The 17425-nt window shown below is 40.1% G+C and overlaps 1 protein-coding gene across 4 annotated transcripts in view; it reads left to right on the top strand.

Annotated features, from left to right (window-relative positions):
• Nucleotides 1–17425, top strand: part of LOC109043284 (inactive dipeptidyl peptidase 10) — a 445954-nt gene that overhangs the window by 350467 nt on the left and 78062 nt on the right. For all 4 annotated transcript variants that reach the window (XM_019060431.2, XM_019060429.2, XM_019060428.2 and 1 more), the window contains one exon: nt 80–174. In XM_019060431.2, the coding sequence (XP_018915976.2) occupies nt 80–174 (95 nt within the window). The remainder of the gene's footprint in view (nt 1–79; nt 175–17425) is intronic.

Raw genomic sequence — 17425 nt, 5'->3', positions numbered from 1 at the left:
ACTTGGGTTACAGGATTCTGCACTGAATTTTTTCTATGACACGTTGATGGACATAAATGTGTCTGTTTTCTGCTTTCAGACTCCGAGTACGTGTACAGAGATCACGATGGTGGGCTCACTCTGTACAATGCAGTCACTGATACCAAGAAAGTGCTTATGACCAACTCAACTTTCGTAAGTTCCTCAATTGATTTCTTTATGGAACTTAATTACTTAACTTTAAGCCTAGTGTGCGACCAGTTTTCCATTATTTTAAGTTCTAAGCTCAACTTTAATTGATTCGTGGATTCGTTTAACAGGGATAAAGTGATATCCGTATTTAACTTTCCTCTCGATGCACGCAAATAAATGCGAATTTTCCCACGCACCCAGCACGCGTTAGGGTCGCACTGCTCAGCGACCACTGGGGCTCCCTGGTATTCTTCGTTTTCCTTGCGCAAAAACGTAAGTACTTTTCAACGCTGCCAAGTGTCTTTTCGCAAATTGTACTTTTCCTAAAAAATTTTGGACCTATGTAAACGAAAATTTCACTGATTCTTTCTTCGATTGCGTGCAAAAAGCAGCAAAATTTCGGAGTAAAACCGCGCCGTCCTATACTTCCAAAAAGTATAACAGTTTGAGTAAATTTTCAAAACTTCAGAATAAAGTTACGTTCCTTAGTCTGGAAAACCACGTTTAGGGTTGCCGGCGATCCGGAAAACCTGAGAAGTCAGGATATTTGCAAGTCTGGGAATTCGTTGGAAAAATTAGGGAATTTCACTGTTAGTGTTTAGCAAAAGTGAACACACTCTAGAAAAAAAAGCCGCTCCGATTTTTCCTTGAATCGAAGAGCCGAGTCTCTTGATTTAGGCGGATTACTTTTTGATCCAAGCAAAAAGTCAGATTGAATCAAGAGTATTTTTTCTTGTTAATTGTCCAAGAGTCTGGATTCTAGATCCAAGCAACTTTTTTTCCAGTGCAATTAAACGGAACAAATCCAGGCGGTGGTTTTGTTCGGAGGTCAGGGAAAGTCAGAGAATTCAAGAATTTCGAAGTCAGGGAATCGGAAAATGAAGAAATCACGGAGACCCTGCAGGTCGTGTACCGCGTGAACGACGACGCATTTCGTAAGTGAGAATTCGACGGGGAATCGAAACGAAAGGAACCGAAGCGATGAAAGTATTAGAGCATAAGAGAGAGGAGACGCGGTGCGGCGGGAGAATGAGAAAGATTAAAAAAAGTCAAGGGAAAATTGATCTGATAATAGGTTTCAATCTGCCGCGAACACAGGAGCCGCGGGGGGGGGGGGGGGGCGCCGGTGAAACAAGCTGTAACTGAAAGTAGAGCGGCGGCGGGAGGAGGCAAGGCGCGGCGGCCACAAAAGCATAATATTTATTGCGTATTCGAATCAGCTTTTTATTGTTCGGACGACTTTCACCTCTCGTCTCTCCTTTTCCCTTTTCACACTCTCCGCGAGGTTTCGCTCCTGACAAATTCGAGCCGATTTCCCGGAACGGCCCACGCCGACGCTCACTGAGGTCGTCGAGCGGGAAAAGGGATAACACTGCCGTCCTCCCGAAAAACGCCCATAAACCCACCGGATCTGTCGAATTTCCTTTGATGGAACACGAATTTATTGAGAAAGTTTCAAATATTTTCTTCCTAACTTTTTAGAAAATTTTCTTCGCGATTTAACCTAAAATACACTGGAAAAAAAACACATTGGATCTAGAGTCCAGACTCTTGAAAACATTGACAAGAAAAAGGACTCTTGATTCAATCAGATTTAAGCCTAAATCAAAAGGAAATCCGCTCAAATTAAGAGGCTTGGTTCTTGATTTAAGCTTGAATCTGATTGAATCAAGAGTATTTTTTCTTGTCGATGTTTTTAAGAGTCTGGACTCTAGATCCAATGTGTTTTTTTTCCCAGTGTATCTGCAAACAAAGAAACATATCGACGGTGAAACTACCAAACCACGTATCTCGGTTTGCGACGTCGCAGACTTCCTGTCATACTTTATTTTTTAAATGAAAAACTACTCAACGTCCAGTCTTGAAAATTTCTGTGATTTTTCCTCTGCGTGCGGAGAAAATTCTGTGAAAATTTCAAGGAATGATCTTGATTTGGTCTACTTTAAAAAAATAAAATGCGAGCGTAGATTTTTAAACACCGCAAACGAGATACGTGGTTTGGTAGTTTCACCGTCGATATGCATAACTGGACGTATTTCTATCAAACGGACCTAAGCGCCATAGGGTGAGGAAGGTAGAGGGGGGCTTGAATTGGCGGCGGAATCGGGCGTCCGGCTTATTTTGTCCTATACTCGCAATGCTTTTCCATGGCGCTTAGGTCCGTTCGACAGAACGTGCTGTTCGGGATTGTAAATTCCTCAAAAGGAACTCAAATTGGCGCTTAGTTCCGTTTGATATAAATACGTCCAACTTTCTTCCAAAATACAGTTTTTATTAGGAAAAGTTCGGCAAAATTCGAATGTTCATACGGCGTTGGTCCTTAGCATTGCAGAATGTAGGGTCGTATTCATTGTCGTGCCTTAAATCAGTTTCTCTTCACATGAGACCTTATATACATTATAATTTAACATATAATTACATTAATTGGACGTATTTGTGCCAAAAGGAACTATGTGCATGGGGTTTGCGTGAAACACATAGTTCCTTTTAGCATAAATACGTCCAGTTGAGGGTAAGGAAGCTTTCAAAGTAGCATCATAAAATTGACGGTTTTTGCTAACTTCGCGTAAAATTCAACGGTAAAGCTTTTAAAATGAGCCTTTGAAAAGGATTACTGTGATTTACCTCTGTAGAATATACAAAACACAAAAGAAAATATGTTTCGTGGTTTGTAAATCACGTTTTCAAAGTCTAAGGAACGACCATGATAATGATTCCCCTTCCTTGGCGCACTTGACAGAGAAGCAACTATTCGACCACCCGTGCATGGCACAGTATCACTCGGAATTGAAGGCGAAATAACCGCGCCAACTCACTAGGCAATGCCCTCAACCGTCAAATTCGCTAGATTTAAGGACGTCTTTATAGTCGTTGGCTCACACAGCTCCTTACGTAGATATACAGCTCCTGCCCATGTGGTTTATATCTTAAAATTGAGGGAGGCTCAAGGGGATAATTGACATAACATCATAAAAAGGACCAGTTTTGCTAACCTAGTACATAATTCAGAGCATTCACTTATCCGAAAGATAATAGCCAACTGAACTACATTTTGCAATCAGGAGCTATAAATTCTGGCCCAGTTTAAAAACAACGTATGTACCATTAGTTTCCCCATGCTCATAAGTGTTTTCCCCTGATGAGCCAGAAATTGTGGTTCCGAATAGCAAAATGCAGTCCAACTATCGAGGACAGACACCTCAGCGTGCGACGCCGCGAGGACGGAAATTGATGACCGCGAAAGCAATTCGAGTCAAAGCTGGAATCGAAAGAGTTAAAACAGATCATGGACCCTGCTTTTAAGCGACAGTACGTGCGCCTGCCGTATGAAACAATGCGCCTACATTGTGTAGCAACGTAACCGCAACAGCGCAGTAAATCCCATTCAACTCTGCGGTGAGTGCGTCGCCACTCTGAGGTAACCTCGTATCTCGGTGTCTACGTGAGCTCTGTCGTTCGAATAACTTTATGCTCTTCGCGGCTCATGAGAAAAAAGAGATACGACCTTGAGTCAGTAGAACGACGCGTTACAGTTTCCCTTGAGCGTCCCTCGCGTGGCCTTTTGAATTTCGCTTTCCCGCGAGTGGGAGGGATTTTCCCGGGTTTATTGCCCATTATTGGCCGAGTGCTGCTCACCTGCGCTAAGGAAAAACCTCGCATGGAGCCGCGGGCGTTGTGAAACTGCCCCCGGCGTGGAAGATCCCTGCGCTGCATGAGCTAATCGCCGATTTTGGCGGGAAAACCTACATTCTACGGTATTTTTTCGATTTTAGAGCATGGTGTCTGGCAGCGAGATAAACCATAGAAAGTCGGGAATCATTACGGAATGAAAAATTTTATGGGGAATCAAGGAAAATCGGGGAATCCGTCCCAGAGAACCGGAAATCTCTTCGTCCGTCGCTTACATGGCATATTTGAATCTGGAAATCATGAGAATAATGGGGAAGATTTTATTGGCTAGGAGATATGAAGATCAGGAACGCTTTTGGGATTGAAAATTTGATTGGGCGTCAAAGAATCTTCTGAAAGATAAAAAAGTCTATAACCATATTTGGACTTCATTTTGCAATTTGGAACTATAAATTCTAGCCCGGTTTAAGAACAACGTATGTGCCATTAGTTTCCCTATGCACATAAGTGTTTTTCCAGAAGAGCCAGTATTTATAGTTCCAAATTGCAAAATGCAGTCCATTTGGAACAAGTTGTTCATGTTTTTCCCGGGAAATCCCGGGGAAGTGGGCGAAAACTCCGGTTTCCAAAATTTCATTTCTGAAATTTTGCATCGTTCAATCTCAAGAGACGTGACGTTGAAAGTGTCTTTTGAATAAACATTTTCATGAGCATCACCTCAGAGAAGTTAGGCAATTTGGACAATCATATAACCCTATATTCGTTTTCGATTTCGGTGTCACTAAAAAAGAAATGGTGAAAAGAGAAAATAAAGAGAAAATATTCACAACTTCTATGAAGAAAGGGTGTCTCACAGGAGAAAATCTGGCAACCTAATAACGCTCATACAATATTCTTCTTTAGGATTGAAGCATTCCATCTGGTGAATGCGTTCCCTCCGACAAGGTTGATGTCGTATGCTGTCCTTCATCCACTACTCAGCATAATTGCCCCGCGTGCCTCTATCCTTATGTACTTTTCTCTACTTGGAGAGTAGTTCCTCCTAGAAGATACAATATTGTGCGATGCAAAAGCTCAAGTGTATTTCTCACTGGGTTGATAGACATGTCAACTAAATACTGCCTTCAAGTTCCGGTTGTATTCTAAAAAAAAGCCTCTTGCGAAGGCAGTTTTTTTTTGTACGTCAGAGAAGTTCTGATTCCTAAAGAAATTGCAAAATGAAACTGTGTCGAAAGGAGTTCATGAGATTCTGCTATGTGGGTCAAGTATACAGAGATGCTTGTTTTTCTCGGAGAAAAATCTTGCTCGGCCTTGCCTCTTTCATTGGCGGATCCAGCAAATTTGGCAACATTGTTTATTCTCAATGGGCCTGTTGCAAACTTTTGCTAGAGCAAAAATAAGAGATATTTCTTATAGATAATGCCTCAAAAATCCCGATGAGCGCATCGGCAAAGTCTGAAATGCACTCATAACTTCACAGTCTGCGTAAGAAATTTGCGGTTTTTTGAGCTTCCCGCTTCAAAAGCGATACTACGGCACAGGTGAACATTTTGTAAAAGGAGTCGTTCCATCGTCGGCAATACTCATCATGGCCGACGCCAATCCGCCAAAACACGTGTGATGGGACGAGATAATACCTGAACTGGATTTGACCAGATAACAATCGGCGTGTTTTAACGTTCATGTTTTCCACGCCCGAATTGATTGACCAACTCTCCTCGAATTACGCGCGGAACTGCGCGCAAGCGTCGGCCATGATGAATATCGCCGACGATGGAGCGACTCCTCTAACAAAATGTTCACCTGTGCCGTAGTATCGTTTTTGAAGCGGGAAGCTTAAAAAAACGCAAATTTCTTACGCAGATTGTGAAGTTATGAGTGCATTTCAGACTTTGCCGATGCGCTCATCGTGATTTTTGAGGCATTATCTATAAGAAACAACTCTTATTTTTGCTCTAGCAAAAGTTTGCAACAGGCCCATTTAAACCCATGAAAATGTATCGATTCTTGGAGGGTCCCGGTGCGCTCTGACCAGAATTGATAATTAATTCTATAGGTTTAAATGAAGGAAATTAGGTGTTGTTGAATTAGTGGATCCGCTTCTGGCCTCCTCGTCACTTGGCAGACAAAAAGGTGTAATTATATATTTAGTTGAGCCCAGAAAAGCCTTGAGTTGTATGGGAAACAGGTTTTTTTTTTTTACATTTTTCACTTCAAATAATGAACCATTATTTGGAACCAACACCATTTTGGAATGTATGTAATGAGAAGAAACCGACGCGTTGTGGATGAATTTTCTTTAATTTACTGAAGCACTTTTTGGCTCACGCCGTCATCAGAACAGAATACAAAATCTTGTGCACAAAGACATTCACAGTTCGATATTTTACATCATTAGTATGTGATGGTGTCAATATGATGTTTCTAATATTGACGCCATCATGTAATTGTGATGTAAAACGAAGCCATCATGTAATTGTGATGTAAAATGAAGCATTGTGAAAGTGTTTTTGCTCAAGATTTTTCATACTGCTTTGATGATGGCGTAAGCCGAAAAGTGCTTCAATAAATTGGTAAGAAATTATCCACAACGCCTCGGTTTCTTCTCATTAAATACAATTCAATTTGTCGAATGCAACCCAAAGATTTGGTGAAAGTAACCCAAAGATAAACGAACCAAAAAATATTAACCCGGCGTTTACTTTACTTCACTTTGCATTTGACACAAAATGTCGGTTACTTTTTCTCTCCGTGCGTGGGATCAAACAGGTGCAGGAAACTCAGAGAGAAAGAGCTCCGCCTCATCATAATTAGATTAGTTCATAATCGTCGCTCAAGTCCATTTCCGCTGTTCCATCTGTTGAGTAATGCGGCTTTTTCCGGTATCCAACGCTCGCATCGACATATTGAATTAACTGTCGGGAAAACGGGGAAATTAAAATGGCTGGAGAAATTAAACTGATGGCAGCGGAGCGGGATGGTCTGGCGCGCGTCTCACAAATCAACTTTGGAGATGAACTGCACGTGGAACCCAGGACTGACGTTTATATTTATGGCGGGTAAGTCGGCGCGGCGTCCGGAGCGGAGATCTGGACGCCTTCGCCTCCACGGATGCAACCCGTCAAGCGCGAAATGAAGTTCGCGGATGTTTCGCAGAAGGAGCCCAGCTTCCCCCGTCATCGCTGAGCCGCTCAAAAACTGCCGGGAAATTATTGCGTGGGTTTCCCGGAGAAAAATGTCGGTTGCACACGAGAGATGCGGCCAGCGCGTAGACTTTTTACCAGAAGCTTCCTGCGAAATAACTTCGAGCTCGTCGCAAATGGATATATGGTCTCAAGCAAACCAATCGCGGAATATCTGCACGAGAAAATTGTATTGCGTCCTATACACAGGGTGACCAAAATTTCCGCACAACCACTTTAAGTTTTAAAGTTCAAGCAAAGCGCTGGTAGCATGCCGCACCACTCTGTATTATGCGCTAATATTTAAACTCGGTCAGCATTTTTCAACTCATGATTTTGAAATTTTTGCACACTCTTCGTGGGTTATTCTCATTTGAATCGATGAAAAAAAGTATGTATTAAAGCAAAATATAATGTGTGTTTTGTAACTAGATCGCATTTCGCAAAAAGGAACCAGTGGTGTAAACATGTTTCTTCTTCACAATTATCTGAAAAATCTCAGCAAAAAGTTTTTGTTTCCCACATAAAAATTGTTAATTTTAAAGGAAAATAATTGTGTAAAGTGTAATATGGTGTATGTATTGAGTATTTTAAATGAAAAGAAGTAGTAGATTTTGAAAAAAACGCACGATTCTGAAAACACTGTAATCACGTTGGTTCCTTTTTGATAAATGAGATTCAAATTTTATGATGGTTCCTTGTCAAATTTAATGATTCCCGAAGAACATTAATTTTAGCGGCTCTGGTGCTTGCACTAGAGCTGCTATTCCGGACGGTCCCAGTTGGGGAGTATCAATGCAGCATGTTACATTGTAGAGACCGCGCGTTGGTTGATGGGAATCGGCGCCATTTTCGGCTATGTTCCTTGTCATGACTTTATTTTATTGCATACTGTTTTATTGTTAGTCAATGCTATGTTGTGTATTGTATTTTTGGAATCATGGTGATACAGTCAACAATTCAAAACTTGTTTGTGCTTTTATCTCGTGATGGAAAAAATGTACTTTACGTTCAAAATTTGAAAATTTGAATTTTAAAGTTTTCGCGGTTAAGGAAGCTTTAACCACTGGGTTGGAGCTTCCTAGTCATATTACTTGATATCAGCTGATAGCAAACAAAGGTTACCAGGGAAACCGTAAACGTCTAACAACTATCGTGGCCATTGGGGCGATTCGACAGTTTGAATCGTTTTCGTTGATTGAATCGACAGTTGTCGGATTGTACATCAATGACAAAATGTGTCTAGGCCCTAATTCTTGACTACAACTACTGCCCCCAGAGCCGCTCTCCGACGCCAATGCGTTGGAGCTTCCTGCTTGTTTTCTTTTATATTTTGTGCTTTTACTGTGCTGCAGCATGTTGCACGGGCAACCAAACGCTCAAAATTGGACGTATTTGACTCTAAATGATCGATGTATGAACGGGTTAAACCCCAAGACTGCGTGCATCTTGGTTCTTCCCCTCTTTTTAGACATTATTTTATAGTTTCTTTCAACACAACTACGCTCCGACAAAAAATCCTGAAATGTACTGAAACTGAAAAATTGAAGGCGTCTTTCAAGAGACAGACTTTTCCGCGTTGCAGTGCTTGTTTCATCGAGTTTAGTAATTTCAGTTTGATCGGTCAAAAATGTGTAAATCAAGTCAACGATGGGTCCATTGAACCAACTCAGTTGACTTTTTTAGTGGAATCATAGCTGTATCTCGGCGCCTTGATTTCCGTCATATTCGCATCTTGTGAATTGCTCGAGATGACAATCCTGCCATGCTAAGGAATGACGCAGTTTCAGCCATCGAAAAATGCCTTTGATACAAATAAGTTTTCAAGAAAACTTGCAAACATTTTCTTCCAATTTTTCTGAGGATTTTTTAGGAGTTTTAATAGGACCATCGATGACTTTTTCGGATGCCCCTTATTATTTTTAAGCCGCGACTCCACTCCGGGCTCGGTCCTTTTTCCGAAAATTCAAGATTTTTAATTTTTGATGATTTTTATTCTACTTTTCTTCCTATCCCCTAAATTTTATTTTCTTATTTTTCTTGTGTCGGTGCATTAGTTACATGACAAATTCTGTGTTTAAATTGCAGAGGTGTGGATGACCATCACAAATGACTGAAGCACCTCTGTATGATAAATGTTACTACTATCTACCCTACTACTACTACCTATCTACCTATGTTACTGGTGCATATTATTGCACGTAAATCGTTTTTCAAAACAGTCAATGTAAGTGTGACTGGCTAAGTGAAGAATTACCGTTTATTTCAAAAATAGGGTAAGTTCTGGTAGGAAGGAAATAATATTTAACGGGAACGGAAACCAAGATTTTTAAAGGAGTGTGAGGTGACTTTATCAGGCCACCGATCGGGTGCTGGAAGAAAATAAGAAGAAGAAACAAAGGGAAAACATGAATGATACGTCGAGGGGAATGCGATAGGGAGAGGAGACAGGAAACATAAGGGAAACCGAAAGTAAAAAATATTACGGGCCAAGAGAATAAAAAAGAGGAAAAGCGAGAAGAAGACTGACAATTCTTGGAGAACGCCCTTCAGTCTTCATCTGATATCTTTTCGAATTGAAACGGGCATCGAGCGTAGCAGCCAGCGTGCTGTGAAAATTTTTATTTTTTTCACACGGAAAAAGTAGTCTTGCTTATCGTATCATTTTGAGATTTGTGTCTAAGATGCTTGATTTTTTCATTCCTTGATAGTTTATGATTTTCCGTGATTTCTTAAAGGAAATTTCTCAAAGGAAACGCAAGGAGCTATTACAATTTTCGTTCATATTCTGTCATGATAAACTAAATTTTACCCAGCGTTACCCAGGGTTGATCAAAGCCCCCCTCTCGTGAATGGTCACGTTTTCATGGTAAAAGTCACAAAACACGTCACTCGATTTGCGATTGTGAAAATTTCTCACTGCATATTATATTTCCGAAGATAATTTAACTCGTAATATTTTTAGAAATTTCAAATAAATTTCTACATCCTGCCAAACAAATTCTGTGAAAATTCCAAACCATGACGATCATCAATTTTTCTCTTGAAAAATCTGCCACAATAAATATTTAAAGCATCTTTATCGAAACACATGATATGCAACTTTGAACATTGATATTTTTCTTTTTTTGTCTTCCTCAATTTCTTTTTCTTCTTCTTTCACTCACTAAACGTTTTCTTCCAATTTCCTCACTTACACTTTTCCTCCCTCTTAAACATAGCTTCCTCAGTTGTTTAATCCTCTTTTTTCTCATTAGTTTTTTTCCCTCTCATTTCCTCCCATCCTCTTTTTCTTCTTTTTTCCTTAACAATTTTCTCAGTTTGTAACAAAATCTGTATACTTCAATTTCAAAGGTGTTAATGGCCAAAGTTGCTGAGGTACCTCCGTGAAATAAACAAATTCTACCACTACTACTTATTCCTTTTCTTCTCCCCTTGTTACCCCTACTGTTAAGCGCTCAGCCGACAGGAAGCGCTTTTTGCTTTCAACCTACCTCTAGAACTCTAGGACGCTAGAGGCAACGCGTTCAAATGACGCACCAACTTTACAACAAGATGGCGGGGAGGGGCCTAACAAATTTAGAATAGATTAATCTGTGTTACCTTTATTCAATAATTTTGATGTGAAAGTACAGAACACGATAATTTTTTTTCTGTAATTTATATCTTCATCCGTGGTGTAGCTCTCTCGAAATTGAAAGTTGAAATTTTAGTGAGCTAGTTCTTTCAGCTAAACGATGCTCATCCCGATTCCCATGCTTCCTCTCCTTCTTCTCCCTTTTCCCCCTCGAATTACATACATCTTTGGGGCTTTTAATCCCCCTTATTCGGGAGTAGATTCGGCAACTGGAGTAAGGAGTTGCCTCTCCTTGGCCGGATCGGAGCCGCAAGATGGTATCGTGAAAATCCTTATGCGACGGCATTCCGGGCACTTGCCCGCCTTTTAAGGCGTGGAGCATGGACCCTCCGCCGATGGAACCGCCTTCGAGCCGAAAAGGGACGGCGAAAATCCTCCCGAACGCGCGTTACCGACTAGATTGAAAATATTTCCCATCTTGTTTCGAGGAAAAACAGGAAGCCCGATCCGGGAGGGCTTTTCCTTAAGGAGGGCCGTAAATTCGCCCGGAGTATCCGGCCGAATGTGCCGCCCGATGGGCACCCAGCCGCCCCGCCACACAGTGGGACCATCCTCTCGAACAGGTCTCACACGAAATTTTTTACTCAAATTTCAAATTTTCATCTTTATTCCGTCATATTTTTAATTCCAACGGGTATTTTAGATGGTATTTTGGAGGAGTAATCCTATCGGAGAGTTCGCACACGAAATTCTTGTGTTTCATACCAATAGAGAAGTTGCACGTGTCTTAAATTTTGTAAATTTCATCTTTAAAATGATACCACCAGGATAACTGACTACGAGGATATCCTTGGTTTCAAAATTGGACAATAATTAGAGAAAATATGACAGATTAACCTAATGCGCTAAAATACATGTGTTTAAATGGAAAATATCGCCAGATTACATCATAAGGCGGCACATTTTCTCACTTTTAAATCTATTTTTCTCCAATTTCCCAAGTCAGAAAAAAATTATGAAAAATACTGCAAACTCAGCTCATTAGGCACTCTCAAATGAAGCAGTAAAATTTGTGTGTGCAAGTTCTCCATTCATCAAAAACATTAAATTCTTACGCAAATTTTTATGTTTATTCCGTCCTATTATCAATTTTAATGGATTATTTCAGGTAAAACGAACCTTTCAGAGAGGAAACTTATTGAGTTTGTTTCTGAAATTACAAATTATTGTTTTATTCCGTCACAACACTAATTTTAAGGGGTATTTCAGGAAATGAATTTTACGAGAATTTATTTTTCAAAGGAAAAATAAAGTTCGACCGGAAGTCTGGAAGTCGCAAACACAGATTCGCGGTCTCGCACCTTAGACATCGGTATAGGGCCTCCTTAAGGAAAGGACCTGTTAGAGGAACGACCATGGATTCGGCCCTAAGTTTTCAGCGGCAAAGCGTGAATGATCGATTATCGATATTTTCCCCTTTGAAGCTGTGGTGAAGATTCGATTATTAAGGTGTTCGTTGCAAACACCCGTATTATCGATCCTTTCCCACAGGTTTAAATGACAGAATAATCGATGCATCACAAAGTTGATCGACTCGTTCCACTGTGCGTCCGCGGGGGAAGGTGGGGGCGAGGGCGGGTGTGTGGGTGTTCCCTACCGGAGCGGATGGCCCCGCAGAAGGAAATTCCCGCCGTTTTCATGAACTGTCGATAATTCTGCGCCGCAATTTCGATTTTTCCTCCCGCAATTTAACATTCGACGTGCAGATATGCCCCCAGAGAAATCCTACCAGTGGTTGCCGCATTTGTTTGTAAATTGAACCGTATACGTAAAAAATGACTTGGGCCGACAACCACTCGAATTCAAGTTCTTCGTGCCAGAGCATATCGTCACCTTCCGGCCAAAGTATCACAAGCGCCATGTGAAGTCTCAAAATTTCCGCCGCCATTTTAGTTTTTTACCGAGAAATTATTGGTTGAATCTGTTTGAAAATTCCACTGAATTTTATCAGCAGCACAGAGATAATTCGGTGAAATTTTTAGATAGCTTCGTTGAACATTTTCGCTATAAAAAAAAAATAAAATTGCGACGGAAATTTTGTAACGTCGCATGGTGCTTGTGATACTTTGATCGGAAATTGACGATATGAAAGTGTTCCACGAACATTTTCGCACACAAAACGCCGAAAATATGAAGCCGAACCGGCTGGATCGCGGTTTGAAATTCGCAATTCAAAAAACGTATTTTCAGTTACTGATGATTACATTTCAAACGAAATCTGCTTCAGAATTAGAAGGAAAGTGTTCACAAGCTTCCCTGAAATTGTATTTTATATTATTATCCTTTATTATACAAAGGAAATTTGGCAACGTCGGATGACTCAAACTGTTCTTCCTAGATTTGATATCTTGAGCAATTGATAGAATGCAAATGCTACGTATTGGTTAAGGCGCCTTGATACAACTATTCGTACTCTATGGATGTGCGTGTTGCATACGTACAAATGGAAGGCGCTCTGCCTTTTGGATAGTTTGCGGTTATAGCTCGCTTTGCGGCAACGCTTGCGATGCTCATTGAAAAAACTGAGACTACGAACTTGGTGAATGATGAAAATTGTTTTCAATAACTGTTATGACTTTGTTTCGTTTTGGATTTGAATCACAAGGGACTTAAATGCGCATGATGGTGATTAATAAACGCTGATCTCTTACTTATGAGTTGAACCTGGGAATGTCCAAAATGTTTAGAAAGTTCTTCTCGTTCTTTCTGTATCCTTATTTTCATTATTTTCTCCTCTCTCTCCTTTAGAGCCGGATACGCGGATGGAGGAGAAGGTAAAGAATATTTTTGCGAAAATTAAAGAATACTAAAGAAACTAAAAGAATACTTTGTAACTTTCAGAAAATATTCAGAATCAACTTATAAATAATAGATTATTGTTTGTCAATCACCATCCTACGAATTTAAACTTCCGCCCTGATTCAAAACCAATACGGAACCAGGTCAAAATAGTCATCGAAAACAATTTTCATCCTTCAGCAAATAACTAGATTTAGTTGAGAAAATGATTTTCAAGTTAAAATATTTTAAGATTGAAATATCGATGGTAAAAGTGCAAAACCTTCTATCTCCGAGAGCAACGTCACAGACCTCTCATAATGCTTCATTTTTTCTTGTGAAAACAGGTCAACGTAACTTCTTGAAAACTTACTTAATTTTTCTGCACTGTTATCAGACTCCCCTGACACATTTCTAGGCTTAAAGTTTGCTTGTTTCATCCCCAAAAAATAGACTAGGAGCTGAAATTTTGAAAAACTGCAGCTGATACACGTGGTTTTGCACTTAGACCATGGATATATTTGTGTTTTTTCACCTGAAAAAAGGCTGAATTTAAAAGCGTTAACGTTTCCTAAGTGTTCACCCAGTTCCACAATGAAAAAAAAATGCGCAGCACACTAAACTCGGTTTTTTAAACGTATATATTAAAGGTCACGTCTCCTTCTGCTTCTAAGTAATTGTTTTGACCGTAAAAGTAACAACAACCCATACAAAATTTAGCGAAATCCACACGGGCTGTCAGCCTTTGGACATTCGAGAAAATGAAAAATTTTACAAGTGACCCGCAACTTGTAGACTTAAGACCTTGACGCCTACTAAAAAGCTACATTCAAAGTTAGGGCAACACACTTTCCTTCCTAAAATCATTTTAAGACCTCAAGCATGAAAACGTCGGATGTCCCACTTTTAAACGCATCGTTTACCCGTCGTGTTAAGTACGAGACTCTCAACGCAACTCTGTGTACTATCGGCAAAAACGAGAGGTTTCCCTCAAAGTTCCACTTGCGTAATAACAGGTGACAGTCTGTAATCACTGCCGAGGCAGAGGAAACATCAAAAGTTGACGACTTGGTCGGACTTTTTACGAGTCAACGAGCGGTGTGCGCTTGGATTAACGCCGACAGAGCCGCGAGAGAGGGTCCTTAACGATTATGCTCGGTCTTTTGATTCTTTTATGTTTTCTCTAATGAAAAAGAATGACGGTGAAAATAGTGGGTTGTAAGGTGACAACTTTTTACCACCGAGACACTTGCTTCGGCGGATCCAGCAAGTTGGCAGCATTGTTTTATCTCCATGAAAATCGGTGGCGTGGCGTGCTTTGCGATATATCGATTGATCTGCCATTTAAAACTATGAAAAAGGATCGATTTGCAGGGTGTTCGCAACGAACACCTTAATAATCGATTCTTTACCATAGTTTTGAATGGAGAATTATCGATAATCGTTCATTCAAGCCTCGCCACTGATGGGAATTAATGGATCCATTCTTCTTAAAGAAAAGAAGAGTCGCAATTTGATTTTCTGGCCGAGCGGCACCTCCTACTTTTACGAGTGTTATCTGATAGGTCGATCCGCCTGGTGCCCACATTATTGCGCCCTTATGGAAAATAACACGAGGTGCATTTTCCGTCGAAAACATCTCAAAAACAAGGAATAATTTTCACGTCGTAGATTTCAGAAATCAATTTGCCAGATTTTACTCAATAGATTGATGGGTAATAATACATGACGACACTTTTCTCCCAAAGACACCAAACAGTTCAACGTGGAATTTCGTTTTTTCAACTTGAAATATAACTCCGTTTGTCATGAAAAAACAAAATTTCAGGTCGAACTGTTCGGTGTATTTGGGAACAAAGTGTCATATTTTTTCCTTCAATCTTTTGAAGAAAATCTGGAAAATTGATGACTGTGTTACACGTAATAGAAAACTTCAATTTCCACCCAATCCATAAAAACACATTTCTCAGTTAGGAGACTAGTGGCACTTAAGTTGTTTCCAAAATGGACCAGAAATACCTTGCTGCGTACTCCGTCCTGCAGTCCATTTGGTTCAGGCTACAAATGATTTTAAAACTAGAATATTCAGACGGAAAAGTGAGCTCTGATATTCAATTTTTCCGCGAACCATATCCTGAGAGGAAATATTTCTGAAAATGACTTGTATTTCCTTTTTATATATTAAAAAAAATGTATCACTCCATTATTCGTAATACACTTCAATCGTTTGTAGAATTCAGTGTACGCCATAATCCTGTAGTAAGTTGGACCGCGTTTAACAGAAAGGAACCAAAGCCCATCAGCTGTTGCCGAATTTAACTGGAAAGTTTAATGTTTTATGTGAGAACATTTGTGCTGTTACTTTGAAAATTATAAGGAATTTGCTTTGTTTTGTGGAGAAAATTCACTAAACTATGCACGGAAATCCGCACAACCATTTTCATGTAAAAAATTGAATCGCCCGATTAAATTTGGCAATAGCTGACGTAACTTGGTTCCTTTCTGTTTGACGCGGTCCAGTTATCAGTATGTCAGCAATTCCATAAAATTTCAATTTAGTTTGTCCTAGTTTTTCTCCAATTGAGAAGCGATTAAATTGGCTGCTATTGAGTCGTTGATCATTTGGAGCTAATGAAGTAATAGAACGGAAGAATTACGGAATGGACAAAAAAAAGGCACCAATTCGTTGTCTATGGGAATGCTAAAGTCCGGAGGGGGGGGGGGGGGGGGGAGGGGCGTGAGTTAGATCCGTTCAGGCGTTCACCGACGGTGATCAATTTCGCCGCTGGCTCTCCGTCGACATTTATTAATACAAAACAGTTTATAACTGATGCTTTCAATGGCAATTGCACAAAGCCAATAACGCATTTGTTCGTCATGCCGTGTGAACCTACGGTATTAAAACATCCGCAAAACGGCGTCGCGTTGAGAGATACGCCAAGCGCCGAAGGGCTGTCGCCAGCTTTACATCAAAATCCCGAAATAATAACTGCCGTGTCGCCGTGTCACGGCAAAGAGCGGTGTATGTGTATGTGTCGCAGGCAAATATTCAAATCAGGCGTTTTGTGAAATACCCGGGCAAATAGACAAATATTCTCGACTCTATTGAAAAAAGGGACCAGTTGTTCAATTTTGACCATTTAAGACTTCGAGAATGTGAAAAAGAATTCTCAATTGAATTTTGGATCCTTTTAAGGCCGTTTCAATGTTTTCCTGAGCTTGTTGAGCATATTTGTCGAATTTTGCAATGTTCTAAGAAAAACAAAATATTTTCAATTCAAACTCTAAAATTTCTCAGAAGCCAACTGAATTGAGAAATTTCACAGAAATTCGCAAGTTGATCGAGATTTTCGCTCAAAATATTGAAAAATTAAGAGCTCTATAAGTACGCCAAAAACATAGGAGACTTTGTATATTTGTAGAATTTGACGAATTGCCTAAGCATTTGTTGAAGTGACTTTTTTCACTATTTTCCTGCAATGTATACATTCTGGAACAAGCTTTTTTATGTAATAAGTACTTATACACAATGCACACAATACACATAACACCAAATACTAACCGTGGCTCACACAGAAATACATTCACGACTTTTCTCTATAACAGCATACTCCCCTCCGGGTTGATTATTGAAATTGATAGACGAAGCGATAGACAAAGAAGACAGCGGGAAAATAGAGTGATCCTATTGGTCGGAGCTGCACATGGCAAAGGATGCAAGTAATAGACCAACTAACCGCAACCCATGAGAAACCCTAAAGTTAGTCCATTATGCTCCCCCTTTTGTCTATGACAACCATCCGTCTCAACCAATAGGATCGCTCTATTTTTCCTTTGTCTTCTTTATCTATTGATTTGTCTATCAGCTTCAATAATCAGCCCGCTGCCCATTAAGAGCTCACTTTATGTAGGAAAAGGGGTTGCACTAGTCGCAGAATCGCGTTTCGATGTTTAAATATAGATTACCTATCACAGAATAATAAGATCCGTTCAAACGGGAAGTTTTTACGTCCAATATTAATGAAGA

Source organism: Bemisia tabaci, chromosome 3, assembly GCF_918797505.1.
Source record: "Bemisia tabaci chromosome 3, PGI_BMITA_v3".
NCBI lineage: Eukaryota > Metazoa > Arthropoda > Insecta > Hemiptera > Aleyrodidae > Bemisia > Bemisia tabaci.
Note: the sequence above shows the minus strand (reverse complement) of the source record. Positions and strands in the feature narration are given on the sequence as shown.